The sequence below is a fragment of the Anoplolepis gracilipes genome, chromosome 3 (genome assembly GCF_047496725.1).
Source record: "Anoplolepis gracilipes chromosome 3, ASM4749672v1, whole genome shotgun sequence".
Taxonomy (NCBI): Eukaryota; Metazoa; Arthropoda; class Insecta; order Hymenoptera; family Formicidae; genus Anoplolepis; species Anoplolepis gracilipes.
This window is the reverse complement of record NC_132972.1, coordinates 8,455,576-8,479,215: the sequence shown is the minus strand read 5'-3', so window position 1 is coordinate 8,479,215 and position 23,640 is coordinate 8,455,576. Positions and strand designations below refer to the sequence as shown.

At 25.8% G+C, this 23,640-nt stretch overlaps 2 protein-coding genes and 1 non-coding gene across 5 annotated transcripts in view; 2 read left to right on the top strand and 1 right to left on the bottom strand.

Moving 5' to 3' along the window:
• Numb (NUMB endocytic adaptor protein) overlaps nt 1–23,640 on the top strand; it is a 69,438-nt gene that overhangs the window by 10,333 nt on the left and 35,465 nt on the right. Inside the window, exons 1-2 of one of the 3 annotated variants that reach the window (XM_072888966.1) lie at nt 7,153–7,572; nt 9,664–9,691. The exons of 1 other annotated variant lie outside the window; for it this stretch is intronic. The gene's annotated coding sequence lies outside the window, so the exon portion shown is untranslated. Of the gene's footprint in view, nt 1–7,152; nt 7,573–9,663; nt 9,692–23,640 lie in introns of those variants that run through there. One more of the 3 variants, XM_072888965.1, reaches the window with a different exon arrangement.
• Nucleotides 2,080–2,243, top strand: LOC140664332 (U1 spliceosomal RNA). The gene has a single exon (XR_012046431.1). It is a non-coding gene; the product is annotated as a U1 spliceosomal RNA (small nuclear RNA).
• Nucleotides 18,021–20,309, bottom strand: LOC140664154 (uncharacterized). The gene is made up of 4 exons (XM_072888975.1): nt 20,196–20,309; nt 19,607–19,936; nt 18,639–18,929; nt 18,021–18,398 (listed from the first exon to the last, which is right to left on the bottom strand). The coding sequence occupies exons 1-4, from the start codon at nt 20,235–20,237 to the stop codon at nt 18,186–18,188; spliced, it is 876 nt and encodes a 291-aa protein (XP_072745076.1). The 5' UTR covers nt 20,238–20,309; the 3' UTR covers nt 18,021–18,185.

The window sequence follows — 23,640 nt, the reverse complement described above, 5'->3', positions numbered from 1 at the left end:
CACGAAATTGCTCTATATTCAACGAGTATATTTATGTTTCGTTACTTTCGTTGAGTGCACGCGAGCCGCAGATTATCGCAAAATTATCTCCCATTTTCCTTTTTGTAAAATAATCGCGCGATCGACTGATAAATAACTTTGAATTAATTCAACGGACATGATTTCCGTTAGATGACCTCATTTTCGCGATTTTGAAATTGACATTTGTGTTTATAATATCAAATTAAAAAAATAAGCTCCCTAGATCAATGCAAAGATTAAATATATTAATTTATATTAAGATATTTAAATTTTTAAAAAATTTCCTTATTATAGTCATATTTTATGAATTATTTAAATTTAAATATATATATATTTTTTTTTAATTTCAACGGAAAATAAAATTTACTTTAATAAAGAAATAGCATTGCATTGTAAGCGATACATTTAAAAAAATATTTTCTTTTTTCAAATCTTTTTCTTGTCATTTTTCGATGAACATTTCTTTACACAAAGGTCGAGGAAATCCAATCCAGACTCCTGAACGAAATTGCAATGGTTGAAACTACAAACGAGGCTTCCGCCTCGAATGAAAATTGGAGAAGCTTTCTCGAGAGAACTCGATCATATTGTCTCGGTCTATCGGAGAATCAGCCTTAAGCAGTTATATATCATTGATTGTATATCAGCAGCTTTATGGTCGAATTCATTTTTGTCCACATTTTTAAAATACGAGAAAATCATTAGAGTTCTAAATGATATGTGCATGCGCACAGAAATGTTGATTTTCTTACGTTAATAGGAATATCATCATAAATAATACGCTATATATTATTTAAAGCAATCAATGTTACTATATGATTGGATTATTGCACACAAAACTTTTTAAACAATTGATCGTAAATAATAATCTATATATACGTTTTATTAACGCGAGGGCCAACTCAAAAATATCTCTTTCATTCCGCTTTTGTTAGAATAAAAACAAACTTATATAAAATACGGTGCACAAAAGAGAGAAGAATCTCACTCTCCATGTTCGTCGTACTTGAGATAGGACATAAATAAACTCTAGTTGATATAAAAAGTATGGTAGCTCTTGTAGGTATTTATAGCACATCAAATACGTTATATTTTTATTTTCTCCTCGTTGTATCGTTCTGCGTCGCAGCTTTTAATTTCATTTATTTATCTGGTTATTTATTTATTTACCTCAATTATACAATATATAAAACTAACTATAAAATGATCTGACTCACGAGCGCTCAATATATGTATATTTTATGAAGAATTCGTTATATGTTAAAATGCATAACGTGAACATTGAGAATAAATCGTTTATCGTTTATTTTGTCCACATTATAAAAGTCCGAAAAAATTAAAAACTGCAACAGAAATATTATTTTTTAGAAAAAAATTTTTCTTTCAGAGAACTTTGAAAGAGAAACGCTGTAATAATTTATGTCTGTATATGTCATATGTCAATATGTCATCGCAAACGTAAATTTGTTCAAAAAGATTGTAAAGAATTTTTCAGATATCAGTATTGTCATGTAAATATCGAGCACATATAAATTAAACAATGTCGATAAAATTATATTATTTGCAATATTATTAATAAATTTAAAAAGAATTATTATTATATTTAATTTAAAAAAACTATTGTAAAAAAAGAGAAGAGCCTTTGGACTAACGAAATTAATTAGACTCTCTTTCTCTCTTTCTATAATATATTTATATTAGAAATCAATCGATTTTCTATGATATCTTTCTCTGTGATATACATATAATATACATGAAAATATTAATTGTGATAAATATGTAAATTCATTAGAATATATTTTAATACTCCTATCAGCATCTTAAATTTGATAAATGGATATTACATCCTTTTTTCGATGTAACTTTATATCTATAACAGTCATTTTCATAAAACATCGTTGACGACTGAATCGTTGCTATGCAGCTTTTTTTGTTTATCCCACTGCGATAAATGTATCGTTTCGCGGCCGCTAGGAGGTGTCGATCATTAAAACGTTTTCCGTATGTAAAAAACGATCACGAAGGTAATTAAAACCGTATCCTGAGGGCACTTCTCTATAACTTACTTGGCGCGGAGGATACCGTGATCACAAAGGCGGTTCCTCCTGGGCGAGGCCTTGCCATTGCACTACGGTGAGGCTGACCCTTGCGAATACTCCTAATGTGGGTATGTCGAGCGCACAATTTTTGGTAGTCGGGATCTGCGTACGCGCTGTCCCGGATACACAAAACCAAAAAATAAAATTAATTCTTTTTATTTTATTTTTTTATTATTATATTATTTTATTTAAAAAATGTATTAAATTCTTTTCAAGATGTTAGAGAGAAAAAAAGATTAGTACATAATTATATTATTGTTTTTTCATATTTATAGAAAGGTACAAACGACTATTTTGACATTAAACTAGTACTTATATCTCTAGAATATTATATTGAAATCACGATACTACTTGCTTTTAACAGACAAAAAAGGAAATAAAGATACGATACAGTATTATCGCGTATGAAACAAAAAGAGTTGCATTTGTGGTTTAAGAACTAGTTTGTGGTTTACAATTAGATATATCTCTTGAGAATCAAGATGGATGAAACCAGAGGGAATTTAAAAGTAAAGTTGACATTATGTCTTGTTATATTGTGGCTCAATCATCGTATATATAATTATAGTTGGAAATATATATATATATATATATATATATATGTGTGTGTGTGTGTATAAAATAATCTATAAAATGTTCAATTTATTCAATTTACCAATTTAGTCAATATAGTTCATCGTTGCTTAATGAAAAACTTTAACTCAAAAGATTAATCAAAGGAAGAGAAAGAAAAAGAAGAGCAAAAGAGAAGAAAAAGAATAAAATGTTTTGTTTTTTATACGTCTTTCTGAAATATTTTTCATTCTAATTTTTAATTTTTTATCAAATTATTGATAATAAATATATATTTCCATATTAACATTAATATCTGTTTTATATATTTATTTTTTATAAAGTATTGATGAGAGTTAGAGTTGAATCATATATTTTCTAAAATGCTAATATATAAATTTTGTGAATAATTTGTGGAGAAAATAATATAAAGTTTAAATGAATGTATGTACATACACATATAAATAAAGCGAAACAAAGAGAAATCACTCTAGAGATGACAATAACGTAACACACTTCATGCCAACATTTTTTCAGCTTTATGACAAAAGATTTATGATAAAATTTCTGACAGATAAGATCGGTATAATATAATGAGATTTGAGCAGAAAACACATAAACTTTACAATGAATCATTTGAATATTACTAAAATAACCTGCGGTTAGTTTTCTTCAGAAATTGAAATATGTATTAGATATTGCTTTTATCTCTCAATTTTTCAATTCCGCGATTTTTCCGAGATTTTTGTGCCTACTGAAATTGAAACGTCAGTGACGACTGTTTACTTACTTACTTGTTTCACTTTACAATTTACCAGCAATCCATTTTGCCTCTAGCTTTTTCGTATATATTCATCAGAAGTGGTATTACGCGAAAGTATTATTTTCTCCCCTATATTTATCAATACATATATACCACACATATAATTCCGAAACAAATTTTTCAGTGTTTAAAAGCATTTAAAAGCACGTGAATATTTTTAAAGCTAAATGGAACCTTTTCAAGCCTTTAAATTTTGCGGAATATATATTTTTATAATAATATATTTTTTTATTATAAATCTTTAAAGGTATCATAATTTTTATATTTCTTGATAGAAAAACGCAAGGAGGATCGCCAGACATTTTTAACTGTGTATACACATATTTTTATACAGGTATACATGTGTATGTATGTACATGTGCGCATAAATATTTTGAATATTTCGAAATATATGGAGTTCTTTCGACTTTTGGTAAATTATTTCGATGCGATAGATGTATAAAATATACTTATCTATAACACTTTTATTAATTTTTATTTTTTTTTTAATATAATTAATTGGATAATTAATTGAAGAAATAAATAATAAAGATTAGATATATCAATTTAGAATTAGATATATCAAAACAAAAGATGCAATTATATAATATATCAAAACAGAAGCAATTTATAAAAATATAAAAATTTATAAATAATTTAGAAGCTTCTATTGCTGTTATTATATAAATCTCATTATTATAGATTTCATTTCCTTAAAATACAATAAAAATTTAAAAATCACTCACTGATACGATGCGCAACGGCGGAATTGCAATACATATTTATCTATAAAATAGGAAGATATCTCAATTAAAATTTAAAATTATTAAAATAATTTAAAATATTCACGATACATATAATCTAAATTATTATAAATATATTTATGCAATAAAATTATTTGTATATATATATATACACATAATTATATATATATATATATGTAATTATATATATATATATATATAATTACAAACATTTGATTAAACATCTTTTTAGTATTTTAAAATAAAATGTAGAATATTTTTATGCATATTATATGTGTATTACATCAAAATTGCTATGTTCGTATTATACGAAAATTATAAAATAAATTATTACTGCAGAGATAAAGTACGAATAATCTTACGAATATAATAAATTACAAATACTAAATTAAATAAATTATAAATTGCTCACCTCACGGTTGCTCCGCCGCCACATGACATTTTCCGAGACCTCCTTTTGCTCTCTTATTTTTGCTTTTTCAGAACGTTCACACTGATACACGAAAACATGATTTATTATGCTCACATTAATTATTAAAATATGGCATTTTATTGTATTGCGATAGCAGAGCAACATGAAACTATGATTCGTTAGGTCAATCAAAATTCACGCGTTACTCGCTACAGCAATGTTACTTCTGTTTTTGATGAAGTTCTGTTTTTAATACGCTTTTATTTTAAAACGATTGCTGTCTTGTATTATAGCGTAAATATGAATATATGAGTTAAAATTAAAGGCAAATATATATGCGGAATAAAATAACCGAAAATATATTTTATGGCTGGCTGACTGTTTGTACAGTAGATATCAATCGAATGAATCTCGCAAAATACGTATTTTGATAAATTACAACAATATACAAACACCGAATTCACGGTAAGCGATTGACAAATATTAAAATACGAAATTAATAACGGAAATATTAAAATACGAAATTAATAACTGTACTTGTTAATTCAAACACATTGCTCGATCGGAGTTAATACATCCTGAACACGTGGATACTTTGTTAAAACGATCAAAAAATAATGTTGACAATCTCATTTTGATACCGTGCGGTACTATTTGAATCGAGTTAACGAAATAAAGACACATTAATTAAAAGATTTAATACATTAAAAAAATATAAATTAAGAAAAATTTTGCAATTATATAAGTTTCACAAAATAAATAGCGTATAGTATGGCTCTATGTTACTTAAATTATGAGAATTTATGTAATATACCGTGTTTTCTCAATTAAAAAATAGATATACATAAATTATATTTAAATTCAACAAATTTAAAGCGAGATGCAAGATACATATAATTGAACTCAAGCATTAAAGAAATAATAATCATTATTATCCTAAATATGTTAAGTAGAGTAAAAAATAATAATTGAAAATTTCCTATCATGCACGACACGAAATGTTAAAATGGAAATTAATCGCGTAAATTAATAGCCAATTGTAATAATTGTAAGGACTGATCAGATCTCCTTACTACTTGTCATGATCATATTTTGAAAGATAACATGACATAGAAGCAGCTTGTGCTGCAACTTTCTTGTTCAAGCCTAATAAAGTGCATAAGTAACAAGGTCACGGAATGTAAACAATAGCGTGCTACAAGCAGCAAACGCTACATATTGTGCGATAATAAAGAAGATATGAGATGTATAATAGTTACAAAAAATCGTTAAAATTAAGAGATATACATATTTCTTAAATTTATAATGTCTTGAGCATCAAATAAATAGAATTGAAAATTATACGGAGAATTAAAATATTGCAAAGTTACTTGCAATATTTGTAATTAATATTTTTTTTAGTCGACAAAAACTTCTGGACATAAATACTCTCCGCAAAAAATAAAAGATAAACACAACACTTATAAATTATTGTATAATAAACATTTTAGGGATAAATTTAAAATAATAAAAAGTTAAATTATTTTTTGTATTTTGTAGAGAATATATCATACATCTAAAAATTGTCTGTCATTAAACAAGAAAATTATCAAGTATAAATATTTAAAAAAAAGACATTGTTTCAAAAAAGGCATTAAAAATCATTTTAATTTTCCTTACATTTATTAAAAATCATATTACTTTTGCAATATATATATATGTATATATATATATATATATATATATATATATATATACACTTAAACTTTTAATTCAATTCTATTTATATAATGTTTCAGATATTATATCTCGAGTCCTTGATATTCACATGGCAAGACTCATTGTCAGAAAAAGAGAAAGATGGGAAGGGAAAAAACGAAAAGGTTGTAGCAAATCGCTTTATGTATCATTGTTCTTTTAGATGCGATCGTGATAAGTACTAGAATCCGATTATTCTTTATGATTATTAATAGTAGGAAACTCACGCGATTGATCAATTTCCGTGATTAAAGATTTGTAAGCGTGTAGATAAAAGATTACAATTATTATTATTTTATATTTAGAATTAAAATTATTTTTTAATGCTTAAGTTTAAATATGATTCATATATTTTTTCGTTAATTTATTTTTGGATCAAAAGAAACGAAATAATGACATCTCACCGGAATCAAATAATCAAATCGGAAATCTGTGATAAATCAACAGCTTATTAACAATACATTTATTTCTCGAGAGTTATGTACTTGGAATGTATCGCACAATATTAAATTTTAATTTCATCTTTTCAAACAAAAAGTCATTAATTCTCAACTCGAATATCGCACAGCATCAAGATGAGAGGTTGTCATTCTCAAGTTTTTCGATCATTAACAGAGTATTATGAGAATAAAATAGACTGATTTTGATTGAGCAGAATTGCGTCACATTTAATTAAATATTGTCATTATTAATTTGTGTTTTAATATTTATCAATCGAACATCACATAAATTTGACATTAGTACATTGTCGTAATTTGTCAAAAAGCGTATTTTGTGAAATTTATTTGATTAAAAGTCGCGCGTGCGATTAGTTGGCAAAGCTAACTATATGTTCGTTAAATTATATATTTAATCACTTATATTTTAATGTAAAATATAATACGATTGCTCTAAAAGTGTATAAGATTCATTAGCAATAGAAATAGCTGTGGCAAACAATGCATAAAATTTTTCGCGTAATTTTCGAGTTGTTCTCTTGTCGCATTATATGTATGTACATGCACGTCGCGTGAGATCGGGAGTGCCGTATAAAATATCACGTTTGTCGTATCTTGTTGATTAGTGTGCGCATAATTAACGTGTTTTCACGAGTAAATGTCATGTGAGTGCTATGAAGACTCAGCAAAGGATGAACAAGAGAGGAGGCGCAGACTCGAGAAGGTGTCGAGTGTCAACGAAGCAACTGTGAGATATAAAGCAATTCATGGTTTATTTATTACTTATTTATTTACAAAATTAATTGCTTATTTATTTTTTCATTTGTTAATGATTTATTTTATATCTTCGTAACATATAATGCGTATAAAATATTTAATAAATATTTTAAATATAAAGAGATCATAATTTTTTAAACTTACACATTTTGTTGTATTTTGAGGCGCAAAAATAAATCTGTTTGAAAAAATTATTGTTTTATTTTTTAAATAATCATGAATACAATGATTATACATATTACGGTAAAATTTAAAGCAGAAAATAATTTGTATCTATAAAAAACAAAGCAAAGAATTTCTATTAAAAAATGATGGCCTATGTATATACATATTGAACATTTATTTATTTAATAATATTTTAAGTTACTACTGTTGCGTGGAATTCACATGACAGATTTATCGCATTATCGATGCAATATACTATATTTTGGATAATATGACATTTTATTCGATATCTTTCTCAGCACTCTCGATGCTACACGCTTATTTATTGCGGACAATATTTATTCTCGATGACTGAATTTCTTGCTATAATTTTATTAATACTTACTTTTATTAATATATAGAGCTACAGTCGCGCGGAGTTCACTTTCGACAAAACTATCCCACATTCGCACCGACGAATATATTATACATGTTTTCATCTATATCTAACACTTTGCTCAATACGATAGTCGAACCCGATACACTTTTCTCGGCACTACAATTATTTATTTACACACCTTGCAGACGATATTTATTCTCAATAATTTAGAATGTAATTCGAATATAATGAAATAAAGGTGATTCTTATGACCGTAATATTGTACTGTAATATAGTTTTCATCCTAGCAATCGAAAGATTAATTTCGACAGTGAATTGATTTTGTTTTTTTCAACACTCGCTGTGCTTGATGTAATTAACCTAATCGCGCACTGTAAATTATAAAGATAGCTCACTTCCATTGACATAAAGCATAAACTGCGCGTATGATAAATATAGTGGTCGGCAAAAATAAGAGAGAGGGAGCATAAAACGGTCAATCTCTCTCTTTTTAAGATTGTGATTGGTTCCTCCTCGGTTGATAGTGACGTATTACGGTTGTCATTTATATTTAATGCCGTCTATGTTTGGACATTTATAATTAATATAAATAAAAAAAATTAATACAAAACACTTATATAATGGTGTATACGTGTTCGGTATACAAGTGACGAGAAAATAAAAAACCTCAATATCATTTTATAAGTAAGTTGGCTTAAAATTTTTCTTTAAGCTCAGAAAGTCAGTATCAGCGTTGAATAGAAAGGGACAGAGAGTAGCCGTCTTCGCATCTTATCCTTGTCATTTTTGTCAATCTCTTTTCTATACGGATGACGCAGTTCATGCTTTATGCTTATTTCCGATTCTATTAGCGCGCGATCCGATTCCGAGTTTGTACTACGCAAATCAAATATGGCTATTGTGACGTAACATCGGAATCTCGGAATCAGACCAGTCCTAATGGAATCGGAAGTTGATATGTTCAGCGGTTTCCATGATTCTCACATTCTATAATTAAATAGTTCTACACATACGTGCTATCTAGTGTTGTATGTGGCATCGAGATGCTTGTGCAGATACAATTGCAATTGAGCATCGTAAATACCAAACAAATAGAACTAGTATATATCGCCGTAATTAATATTGTGATCACTATAATTATAATTATATTACGGTAACATAAAATACGAATATTTGTCTCAGCATATCTGAATTATTATGTTAAATTAGAATAAAGAATAAATATCTGTGCAAGATATACATAAATGTTTCAACACACAATGCTTAAAATTTATAATTATCTACATTATTTATATATATAAATTAATATATATATTAATTTATATATATACAAAGTTTAAATATTTTATAAATACTTACATATATGCAAATAGAACATATTTTGGATATTATGTAATTTTTCTATTAAATAATTTGTATTTAAAAGACAAAAAATTTTTATTTTTATAATTATAATTATTTTTTGACATATCAATGATTTTAGGATTACTTTAATTTGAATATATTTGTATTTTACAGATCAACTCTGCTGTTGTGCATTGTACCGGTGAGTCTTTAATTACTTTTTATTTTAATCTCGTAATAACGAATCTGTCAGATATATATTTAAATATATATTCAAATAATAGATATACATATATTCAGAGAAAAATAAAATATTACTTGTAAATGTCTATATTTTTATTCAATTATTTGGTATCTGAGTTTATTATTTATTTATAACTTATTCTGTAATTATTGTTACCAAAAAAGAAAAATTTGAATTCAAATAAATAAGAATGTATTTTACAGATTATTTTCAAATAATTTTAAAAATCAGAATTCGGACTCAATCTTGTGCACATACATACATATACATATGCATGATGAAAAATTTCTAACGATTGTTTGAAACGTTAAAATCAACAACAGACCTACAACAACAAAAATATAATTCATTAAGAAGTCCAGAAGTCTTTCCATTTATATGGAAATATTCACAAGTGATTAACTATATGCTTAAAAAGTCGTGAGCTTTTTTGCGTTTTATGCAAAAATATTTGCTAAAGAATTTTGATTTGCATTTATCAAGAAAGTTTTCTATGTGATTAAATATTTATATATTCTTCTAATTATACATTTATATATATTTTTTCTTTTATTTTTGCTTTATTTTTAATTTGGTATAAGAATTGATAGATTTAACATAATAAAGAAATATTTTTATATAAAATCAAAAGTAAAAGAAATAATAGAAACTATACTTTTAATTTGAAATCAATTACATACGTGTATAAAGTTTTATAATTATAACGTGAGCCTAGCTATTAGCATTGAATCGTATTTATTGGATCTATTTTTTTTTTATACTTGTCGACCAATTCGCCGTAACGCGGTATTGATTTTCGGAGCGGGTGGATGCTGTGAGATTGTCGAGGAGGGATAACGTAGTAGGGCAACTCCTACTACCTATGATATTTTTGTTCTTATCTTGCCACTATCCTTTGATCGTAACACAAGACACGCGTTCTTGCTCGATCGTTGATAAAACTCGTCAGAAGATCCCAGACGTGCATTGTTCAATCTCATGCTACCTCATGGTACCTTGTTCTATGTAACAGAGAAATTCTCTTTCTCTAGAAAGTGTCTAGCAACAATTTTCTTCTTATTCTTCAATTGTCTTTGTTTAGATTTTAAAAATCTTTGCTAAATGTTTGTGGTTGATTTTTCAAATCAAAACTTTCATATATGATGGCATATATTTTGAATTTTGATGTTTTGTTTTAGTTAATATATTGATATTTTTTAATTTGAAAGAATATATTTCTCAAAATGTTTATTACTTAAAACATTTTCTAAGGAAAATATCTCTTGAAAATTATCATAAAATGAATTTGAAAATAAAATATAAATTTCAATTAAAATTGTTAATAATTATTATACATTGATCAAATTGATGAATACAATTAGAATGATATTATTTAATGATAAAATATTAAAATATGACGAATACAATAACCTTGAAGAAATTTTACAATAATTTTACAAAAAGTTTTCTGCGCAAAAATATTAGTTAAACAAATTGAATCATCCGGACATATAATCAAGATGAGACAGTCGTATTTTCACTCTATAATAAATGCAAACTCACGCGAGTGTTTTGTGAGTGCTTTTAAAAATGTATGTCAACAAAAAACATAAACAGGTCTGGAATGATATTGGGCTTTCAGGAGCAATCAGATAATTCATTACATATGAAATAATTTATTACATATAATTTAGAATTAATTTTTTGATTATCGCATAGCATATTTTGTACAATTGCATTTGAGCATGTGTGAAGCTGACTTCTCATCTTGTGGAAACTCATTAATTGTTGAGAGTTTTGGTTTTATTTTTAATCGTTTTAGAATTCTTGCTAGATTAAACAAATAATGTCGATCATTAAAAGAAAGGCCTCGGAAAAAATCGGGACAAATCGAGACGCCAAGTTCATGCTGCGTCTCACTTTATTATGCTTCGACGATTTTTAAAAAATTTTTAAGTACTTGCAAGTGCTGCAACACTTTTACAAAAAGTTCTATGCGTAACAATTATTATTAGAATATTAATTATACAAATTATATTGCCCGAGACGTAGAACATATATTAAAGTGAGACATATTTCGATTTGTAGTTCTGGGCTTTAAATGAAATTTTTGTTATTACGGCATCTCGATATCTAATTTGTTTAATAAATATTTAATAATTTTTTACATATACTTAAAACCCTCTTCAGAAAGTATGATATAATTGCAAAATGACAAAAATAAATAACATAAAACCTCATTTAAAGTCGATAGAACAATCGAAATATGACCAACGTCTTATTTCGATATTTGTACATTTGGCCACTCTAATTTATTTAATAAATATTTTAATAATTTTTACGCATAAAATCCTCTCTGGAAATTAAAAGTGATTACAGACTTATACGAAATCTCATTAAAGTTGATAGAACTATAGAAATGCGATCAGTGTTTCATCGGTATTAATCCATTTGGCGGTTCGGGCGATATAATTTGATTAATTAATATTCTAATAATTTTTACGCATACAACTTTTTGTACAACTATTGTGAAATTCTCAAACATTTAAAATTTAGCAAGAAATGCTTAAAAAATCGTCGGCAGACAAAGTGAGACGCAGCGTAAACTTGATGTCTTATTTTGTTTGGAGCAACTTTTTTTTTTATTTAATAGTAAATTGTATTTTTAATTTGTGAAGAATTATTAAAAATAAGAATCTAGACTTATTAAAAATAAAGCTAGCAATTTCAGGTTAGGTGACAATTAGTGAATTTCCACAAAGTAAAACACATTACAACTTTGCACATACCAGTTAGCCAACCAAACAAATTATGTGATATATTCAAAATATATCATGAACATATATATGTTGTATACATATAATGAAATATATAATGATGAAAATATATATATAATGAAAATTCTGTGCAAATAAAAAATGCTTATCTTATGAAAATTATTCAGTTTTTTATATTTACAAAATCGAGCACTTTTCCTTCGTATAAATGAAAGACATTAGAAAACGTATGTAATAATAAAATTTATTTTAGAAAAAATGGTATTAAAAAAGTTTGGAAAATATCCTCTTTACTTGGAATTTTAAACAAAAATATCTAGAAAATCAAAGAATTTTTAGGGAATTTTTTACTAGATTTTTTACAAGATTTGAGTAAATACCCTGTATTATGTATTAGTATATTTACTTTTATTAGTATATTACATACAGTATTTACGTATAATTCATATTTTTGTAACTACATAATATCTTAATTGAAACACATAATGCGTTATATAAAAAAAAGGATATATTCTTTTTGAAATAGATATTATAAAAAGTTGTTACAATTACCAACTGCTTTTGAATTACACGAAGCATTGATTCCAACTACAAATATGCTAAAATTATAAATTAAGGTTTTTAAATGGCTATATAAACGGAAATTCAGTTGCCATTCGAAAAACGATTTACTTCGAAAGCAAGTCATTAATATTCTTGTTTGCGACGGTTTTTTAATACCAATTTTACTCGTACATACTATATACTATATACAATGAATAATTCTTATTGCGAATAAGAATGTCGCACGAAAAAATCGTTAAACTAAAAATCCTTAAAATAATTAAATTGTTAATAATTTGTTTTACGATAACAAATACAATTTATTGTTTAACAATATCGAATACAATTTACAATACCTTTGATAAAACTAAAAACTTATATTTTTTATTTTATGATTTATTTTTACGTAACTAAATGGGTTAATAGATCGTTTGCATAGAGCGATCGTGTAAACTGTTACGTTTTTTATCAGCTTTACGTCGCCTGCACAATCATATCTTGTGGTTTGCATGAATTTTTGCGGTTTTATCCTCGTTTACGACAGTTCCTGGTAATACTATAAAACCGTCGTGCATATATGGAATATATAGGATATTTCGTTTTAATATCCATCGGAGTGCATATGTGCATAAACTAAAAGAAATGCAATTAAAACATTTCGTAATAATCTATAATCACGATTTTATTATTTGCGTATTTAATTGCAAACTAAACATAATAATAATTGTGAATTAAATCTGAGGGAATAATTACAGTTCAAACGATACAGGCGTGAATTATAAATAACATCAATAAATTCAAATTTATTCGAAGGTGACATATTGTTTTACTTTTTTATTTAATTTATCAAAATATGTTTATGTTTGAAGATGATACTAAATTATTATCTATTTGCTCATCTAGAATCAATTTATCACTCATACAAGTTTAATAGTAAAATTCCATCGTAATAAGCAAAATACTGATAGTGAGATAATATAATCTAAAAATCTAAAATTTTATTTACTTATCAATCTTTATTTCAATACAATAACACTTTTATGTTGAAAATGTGATGAATGTTTCATAATTTTATTTTAAAAAGAAGGTTGCGCAAGCAAAGTCGTAAAAAAAACGGTACTGCTCGTAACTTCCTCGTGCCTACGTCATCAGTGATTTTCCTTCTTATTTATGTATCTTTTTCCAATCGGGCTAGATACATTTCATTATAGAGTCAAAAAATTTGGAACACTTCTAGAAATTTTTTTTGGAATAATACATAATTCTCTTCCGGATATGATTCTACATTTTTCTTAAAAAGAGTAAAATTTTCTTTAATCAAGTCGCGTTATTCTAAGAACGTTATTTTATGAGAAAAGTTGTTCTAAAAATATTTTGCACGTTTATTTCTCTTTAAGGCAGCAATTTTTTCGATCAAACTTTATTATTGTTACTTGAATAATAGGTAACATAAAGCTCATTGTTAGATATAATCCGTAATAATAGGTAAGGAATTTGATGTAAAACAGATTTATCGTTTTATCAACTGAAAAAAAGGCTGCTGATATATTAAGTCTAATGTATTAAAGAATTTTCAAGTTTGCATCATCTAAATTAGGCTTTTTTCATAATTACGAAATATTTCTTTAATAGTCATTCGTCATTTTTAAAGAAACAAGTAATATGATATAGTAATCTGAAAGAAAAAACCATTTTGCCAAGTTGATAGTTACGTGTTTGTAAATATTGGAGCCTTATTCATTCGAATTATTAAAAAAACATTAGTCTAAACAAAAATATAAATACTTTTACTCATATTAATTATTTAGTTTTTTTCTTTCAATTTTTTATTTATAACAAATTTTCAATGAACCTATTTTAAATAAGTATATATTTTTTATATTATCTCAATACAGATATTCTCTCAATAGCTTTTCAAATAAATTATAACATTTTTCTCTCTTTCTCTCTCTCTCCTTTCTATAATATTATTATAATATTTCTTTATTAGGTAAAAAATGATGTTAAAATTTTATTTATTTTAAAGAAATAATTATATGAGAGAGAGAGAGAGAGAGAGAGAGAGAGAGAGAGAGAGAGAGAGAGAGAGAGAGAAGTTAGAAATATTTATTTTGCGATATGTTACAATATCTATGAAAAGAGGAAAACGCGAAAGAGAGCTTTTTATTTACTTTTAAAATAAAAAATAATTTTTTATGGAATGATGGGTTTGCAATATTTTATTTTATTATGAAAGCGTTATATCCATACAAGGCAGACGCCTACGACGCAATCATTCCTTCTCTACACGATGTAGATAGGTTTGATCTCAGTCAGGCGTTGTCAATAATGAAGAGAGATATGACTCAAACAAAAGATTAATCAACTCGTTATTCACACATCTTGTTTTACATTACCAGTTCTTCCAGTAAGTTATTTATTGACAAAGCGAGTACGAGTGGACCGCGATTATTTCGTCTTTTTTACATTGTTTTATAGGAATTTTAAATTATTTATGCAAATATAATTTAAGAGCCACTGAAAAAAGATATTGCAAACGTAAAATTTAAAAGACATTTTAATGAAAAAAAATTCTAATTTTATTTAATTTTAATTAAAAAATGAACGGATACATTTTAATATTCGTGTATGATCGCATTCTACACTTAATTTTTGAGGATGTTTTCACATAGGGGGATATCCCAAATTTTAAAAAATGATAAAATATTAAGACATATAAAAACTCTGTATATCTTACATTTTTTAACAAACCATACAAATTGGTCAAATAATTATGGAAATATACATAGAATATTCAGACATTCCTATGTAAATTTTAAACTTTTTTTTCCATTCCTGCGATTTCGGGCTTACGCCTCTATGAAAACGTATGTGAAAGTGGCCTTTTATTATTAAAAATTTTAAAAAATGGTTATAGTTCTGATTGCTGCCTTAAGAGTTCTCTATGAGTTTTAAAAACAGTTTTATCATTTAAAGCACCGAAAATAGCACTTGAAGGTACGGGAGAAGCAGCTTCACATTTTTCGCAACTTTAAGGCAACTTTAAGCAACTTTAACTTTTTTTATTATCAACTTTAGAGCTTTCGTTATTAAGGATAATTGTTAGAACTCTTTGGGGGCCGCAACTCTCAACAGAATTATCGATTTTGGATAAAAAATTTTCACTTCTATAAGACTTCGAATATTCGTCTTATCGAGATAAGAATTTTATGAAAAACTTGTTTATATACACCACAAAGATTTATAACAGAAATATGTTGTCGAATTTATTGAGATAAGAATAAGTGAAACATGTTACCATAATCATTTTTCTTTTTCTATAACTAGTAACATTACCAATTACTAGATGGCTCATATATGTACGCATATTGTGTGCATTATTATAAAAAAAAGTCTAGCGTAACATATATATATATAGAATTCAGACATTAATCTATTCTATTTCAATCTTTGCTTTTTTGTAATCACAATTATTTGTTAGAAAAGTTAGTTAACACAAATATCAGTGACTATGATTATTTAAAAAAATTAATATAATAATATAAATAACATAAATGAATAAAAATCTTAATAATATTAATTTTTCAATTTATACTTCAAAATTAACATAATTTCTCGGGATAATAATAATGATTTAAGAAAATGATTCTTCTTCAATTGTTGTAGCAAATTTTTCTAAAGTATATTATAGCGTCAATCACATTCTATAAATTATATAACCGCATTTATATTTATATAATAGATCGCATTCTATATTTATATAAACTTATAGGAATGTTAAAAGTTTTTAAAATATGTTGATGCAGAAAAAGCTTGCTTGATGGAATAAAAATCAATTTATGATTAATCAAAAATAATTTTTAGATGCAGCAAAATCATTGTTAAAAATAATAATAACATCTTAAATACAAACTTCTCTTTTTCCATCGCGTATATAACAATTGATAAAATGTGTTAAACAAGAATATTTGCTGCATTAACAAATTTTATTTCTCCGCTGTGATACGTAAGTACTTGTTAGTCGTACATTAATATACAATAGTTGTATATGTCTTATGATACTTTTCAATTTTAAGTTTATTTTTTTTTTACAATATGTTTTACGCAGTCACTGATTATGCACGTATGCGTCATAAAGATGCATTTACACTATACATCATTCTTTTCCTGTTTTATTTTTGCACATACGTTGTGAGTAATATTATTATAATTAATACCAATACCATTACTCAGTTAGTGATGAATAATCACGTAGAGAGTAGTGATCTCTGATTCACCTGATTGCCATCATTCGTTCGCGATATTTTTCACGAATATAAAATGACAATACCGTTGTTACACAAAAAAAGAATTATGGACAAAGAGTAAGGTTTAACAAAACAATACGAGATGATATTTTCTGATTAACGCGAACACGGTTAACACGTGAGCATGCAACGCCTCTTTCACTGTCTGATTATTGTGTAGCCTCCTGTAACGAAAACAATGTGAGCGCTCTGGTTCAATGGTGACATTGATCGGTTCTTCGTCGCTTTTGTCATAATCGACGTCAACGACGATTTTATATGTCGCGCCTATCAATCGATTTTGTCATGTATATTATGTTTAAACTCATATGGAGTATTTTTTGTTTCTTATTTATTTTCTCATTTATATCATTTTTTTCAATTTTCTTTTATTCTATCAAACTGTTCTTTAGGTTACACTTTTTCAAACTTATGTGTCATTCGCATTTATTGATTACATCCAAAGTGCTCAAACTTTATTTCTTAAATTGATTTTGCGTAAGTTTTATTTCTTTGGCTGAAAAAAATACTATTTCAAAGTCTACGAATATTATAATAACATATAATAAAATATAAGTATTTATATAATAAAATTAATAAAATTTTTTGTTAGATTTATATATTAAATTTTATATTTATTCCTATTAGTTTCTTAAATTTGCCTTACATTTAAAAAAGATAAATATAATTAATTAGACAATATTTTGTTAATGTTATTTATTAACTTTTACATTTTTGAAGATGTGTGCATAATTACATATTCTTTGCAAAGTGCGAAAAGAATCTTACTCATACATTTATAGCAGTATATATAACACGTATTTCTAACACATATAGAGTAAGCGGTTATATTAATTGATAAATAATTTATTTGAATAGTTGCATAATGCTATTAATGCACTTTCCTGTGTCTCCGACAATTTTACAGAAAAATTCTAAGTTAAATGCGCTAGCCAGACCTTCGATGCATCCTACCACATCTGGGACAATTTTAAACAAATTGAAGGGATAAATCCTAACGGCTTCAGATATCGCAACCTCAGCTAATTCATTGAGCCCAGCTAAATGCTTTAAGTTTCCCTGAAAAATTAATACGTTAAGTAGATTATTAATTAAATAGTAGACAGTTAATAAGAGAGTTTTCACAAAATTTTCTATAAAAATTACAATTGCACAAAATTTGTAACTTTTTTAGAATATTAAATACATTTAAATACTTGTGATTATATAATTAAATAGGTAGACAATTTTTTATATTATTATCAAAGACTTTAGACTTAAAGATAAGTAAGAATAAAAATATAATGTTAAATTATTTACGTTTATTGCACCAAGGCATGAAGTTACATCGAGAGGGTTCTGCAAGCATTGTAACATATTATGTACATCTTCCGTTAGTATTTTCTGCACGTCATTTGCCACATCGGTCAATTTTTGTATGTTTGTACTGCCCAAAAACGTATTAGTGCTTTTCTTTATACAAGAATTAATAGCCGATGACAATTTTTTGACAGCGTCACGTCCATCGTCAAACGCTGTAGAGCATGTAGATATGATGTCCTGGATTTTTTTTATGATTCCGCTTATACTAATTTCGATGCTACTTTGAACCTGTCGATAAATATTTTTTTTTAAATTAATATCTTACATGTTTTAAAGTTCCATTATATCAGAAAAAAATCTTTTCATAAAATTTAATTCTTCTTAGACATAACGAGATAAAAAAAAAGAAAACTGAAAAAAGAGCGTTGTTTTGAAACAAATAACCAAAATGTGCGTAAGGCTAATGTTTAGAGTTTTATATAACAATAAGCTTGATAATGTTTTGAGAAGAAAATACAAATTTATTCTATTAATTTTATTAGATAACGGGCTATTATGCTTACAAAAAATTTGCAAAAGACAGTAATATTATTCTTTATACTAATTTACTGTGATATTATACAGTATTAGCACTAAACTTTTTTTTGTATTGTTTTTATTTTTGATGTTTCTAATACAAGCAATTTACATTCAATATGTAAATTAAACTTAAGTACTGAATTTGAGAAATATAATCCGAAGCAATATTGAATAAAAAAATTATGAATTCTACTTTTGTGAACATATTATAGAAAAATAATACAAAAAAATATAATCTTCATATATATTAACAATGGCTTGGCAATTACTAATTATTCTTTCGCAGATATGAAACAATTCAACCAGAGGTATAAGTTAACGATACAATTTGATATATTTGTACTTTACGTTTCAATAGTTAAATTTATCTTAAACCTTATATTTACCTTTGAAATAGCACTTGATACATCATTTGTAAGATTTGGGATCTCATCTATTATTCGAGCAATAGGTGAATCTTTTGGTATAAGACCCGGTATGGAAATATTCTGTAAAGGATTTTTTGATACAATATCCGGTATAGAAATATTAGTTAAAGGATTTTTTGGTATATCCGGTATGGGAATTTTATGTAAAGGATTTTTTGATATAATATCCGGTATGGAAAATTCATTTAAAGAATTTTTTGATATAACATCCGAAGGATTAGTTGAAGGATTTTTTGGTATATTACTCGGTGTGGGAAGTAATAAACCTTTTACTTCTTGGAAATTGAGCTGAAATGAAACAAATAAAGATATTAATATAAAATATATGGTAGATATATATGCATATAGTTGTTTTCAATAAGGGAACTATTATCTCATTTTTAATATATAAATATAATATATAATATAATAATATATGAAAAAGTTAATATTAACCAAAATATCTCTATCATTTTTATGAAAAATTTGATGTCCAATTGTATTTTAATTGCTTCAAAATTTATATGATACAAACAACTATTTTTGATTTAAAAATCATGATACTTACGGAAACAGCTAGGATGCAACTTATAGTAATAATTTTTAACATTGTGTTGTGATGTATTTATTACTCTGTATTACACTTCACGACTCTTTTCTATGACAATATTTTTTTAAACTAAAGCTCGCGTTTATATATAAGATACCACCTCCAACCTTTGTAAGATATCATTCATATATGCAAATTAACTTGTCAAACTTCGAACATTTATTATACAGTTGCTCTAATTAGCTTAAATAAATAATGTTTGCAGTGTACTATCCATGCCGGATATACAAAATATTATTCAAAAAGAGACATATTCATATTTTTATTTTTGTGATGTATTATATGTTTGTCTTTTTGTCATTATATTTTGCGTATGATAATTTTTTGCATTTTATATATGATACATACTATAATAAAATATATTAAAATTAAAATATTAAAATATTAAAATATTAAATTAAAATATAATAAAATATATTAAATATACTATCACAGAATCTGTTTTTGTGCAATAAGTATATACGTAAATTTTGAAAGAAAATTTTTAGATACAGAAAATGTTACGTGCTCAATAATTTTATTGAATAAATAATATTTTAAATATTATTCTGCTGTCATAAAAAAGATAAATTATTTTGCTAACATTATGCAAACTAATATCACAATTTTGACGTAAGTCAGATAATACCTTGTTATATAAAATTATGCTTTGTTTTTACGCTTATTAACAGCTTTTACGTAGCACGGCGCATATTGATCTCACCAGGTAAATGCGAACAATATTGTCCAAAAATGCAAAGAATAAAACCTTGGTTTTTCTTTCTGATCTCATTTTTTGTTTTGATATTTTTCAGTCTTGATGTAAGAAAACATACCTCTATCAACAACATCTCGATACATTGGTTTCTTTTATTTTATTTGTTTTTAGAATGAAAAGACATAAATTTCTCTGAAACACATGGTTTTATGGTTTTATTATTGCTTTTGTTGGATTTAGAAATTTTGTTGTAATTACATCAGTAGTTATGGAAATTAAAGTTTTAAATAACAGATCGCGGTTATAAGGCAATATTATTTTATCGTTTAATATATGTGATTACAACTTTCGATTTTGAAATGGAGAGAAAAACTAATATATTAAAATTATTTATTTAAAAAATTTATTAATTATTAGGTTCAATACCATATTGAAACATTTTCACATACATACACACAAATATTAATATAAAAAGTTAAGACTACTTTTGCCTATGTGCGTAAAAATTAAATTAATTTTCATTATGAAATTCTGTTTCCACTAACAATAAGTTCCAAGAATTGTAATCTCTTTTCTGTAATGTATTTTTTGTATATTCAAACAATTTTTTTTATGAATATACAATGAATATTCATTATTTGTTACACTATGTGATAATGAAATGTGAATAATAAATCTTCTATTTCCTTTTTTAACGATTGGAATCGGAAGGAAACTTGTTATCCGTTGAAGGTTACAGAAAGATGTATGCACACACTTTTTACATTTTAATTTTATGCGTATGTATATATATATATATATATATATATATATACATACGCATAAAATTAAAATGTAAAAAGTAAAAAAAAATATATATATATATATATATATTACTTAAAATCGTTTTAGTCTCTTATTTACATGGACTATTATCAGATACTGTTAATAAATAAAACAATAAAGCGTGTGTAATAAACTATAAAATTAATTTTGCATCTATGCAAAATTAATTTTATAGTTTATTACACACGCTTTATTGTTTTATTTATTAACAGTATCTGATGATAGTCCATGTAAATAAGAGACTAAAACGATTTTAAATAATTATTAAATTATATTGAAAGAAAAGAGAATTTGTAAATATTTAGCGCGCTTGGCTCTCAATTATTCTGATTTTCCTATTTGTGGATATTCTATATCAGTTTTGAACTTTGTTTTTAAATAATACATATTTTTATTGTATTCTACAAAATATTTATTAATATTTTTTCTATTTAAAAAAACCTATACTATAGTGCACACATAGCAGCCTTTTTCTTCATCATTCGAAATCAATTCTACAATCATATTTTTATTATGATTTATATGCTTTGCATACATGACTATTCTTGATAATATCATAAAATTTTGATAGGTGCATGGAATATACTTAGTGCTCTTACAACATGTGCAATGATAAAGCTGTAAATCGTTTATAATATCGGTCGAACAAATTTTGACGTAGTGTGTATTATTTTACAAGATTAAGAATTTGCAAATTAAAAGTGTTTTCTTATGTTCTAATTTCTTTTGCTTATGTTTGAATCTGTTTGCCAATGCGCGCACGTATTCAACAATATTTCTTTTCCTAATAAACCCATATGAATATCGTTTTCTTTCATTATGTATTATGCTAAACAGAGCGATTCTCACGCTTTCAGTTTCATTCTTTTACTGACTCTTTATTCCAACATTCTGTCTTTCTCCTACATTTTCATTTTATCACTTTTTCTCTCGTATCTCTGGAATATTGTTCCTATTCATTAATTTCATAGATTAAATATTATTGAAAGAAAAGAAAGTGAAAAAAGAGATAAGAGAAAAGAAAATGTTTAAATATCAGTTTACATATGAACAAACTGTTTTTCTTTCTCATTCATTTATTCAATAATATCGAATAAATAAAAGTCGAAAAAGTCTAGCCTTCCGTGATATAAATAAATTTAAGACATTGCATGTAGTTGAGAGCGATAGCTCTTAAGTGCTTTTAGATTAACTTCCGAGTATTCTTCTTGAGTACTCTTGTTCCGTATTTTGACATTATAAATTCGCCTTTTTAAACTTAATGGTTCTTTTTACTATATTCGCGATTAAATTATTGTGGCCAGCTTGATAATAAAATGTTTGAAAATAGAATATTGTAAAATACTATTTAATAAAATATTGAACTGAATTTCAGTCAGGTATCGATACAATTTAAGCAAGACTTACACTTTAAACAGAATTCTTTTGAAAACGAAACTTTAGCTCTCGGGAACGGCAAATTGAAGAAGTTGATAAAACAAAGACAAATTTTGTGTGTATGTAAAAAAAGATATTTTTCTCTAATTATTTCATCGTTCAAATGATGAAAAAGAAATTTTATTTTATTCTAGTGGAAAGATTATAAAAGAAGTAAAATATCCAAAAATATCTATGCATTGTAAATATTTCACGAACAATTTGATTTTTTATAAAAATCTACTGAATTTTTATAAAGGAAATTAATGAGGATATATTTGGGGAAATGTATGGAAGAGATGTGAAAGAGATATTTCAAATGCTCGATCGCGACATTAACAATATACAAAAAGAAAAAATGAACAATCTGTATTGTTACTATAACTCTCTTGTATTTGTAAATTTATCGCTTATTATTATTATTATTGCATTTTGTCCAAAAACGCATAAATTATGCTTTTAAGT

What these genes read in the sequence shown, in the direction of transcription:
- LOC140664154 (XM_072888975.1), bottom strand. Translation starts at nt 20,237, where the DNA reads ATGTTAAAAATTATTACTATAAGTTGCATCCTAGCTGTTTCC. An exon ending in GTTGCATCCTAGCTGTTTCC is followed by an intron (nt 19,937 to 20,195) that starts GTAAGTATCATG and finishes GTTTCATTTCAG; the next exon opens with CTCAATTTCCAAGAAGTAAA. An exon ending in CATGCCTTGGTGCAATAAAC is followed by an intron (nt 18,399 to 18,638) that starts GTAAATAATTTA and finishes TTAATTTTTCAG; the next exon opens with GGAAACTTAAAGCATTTAGC.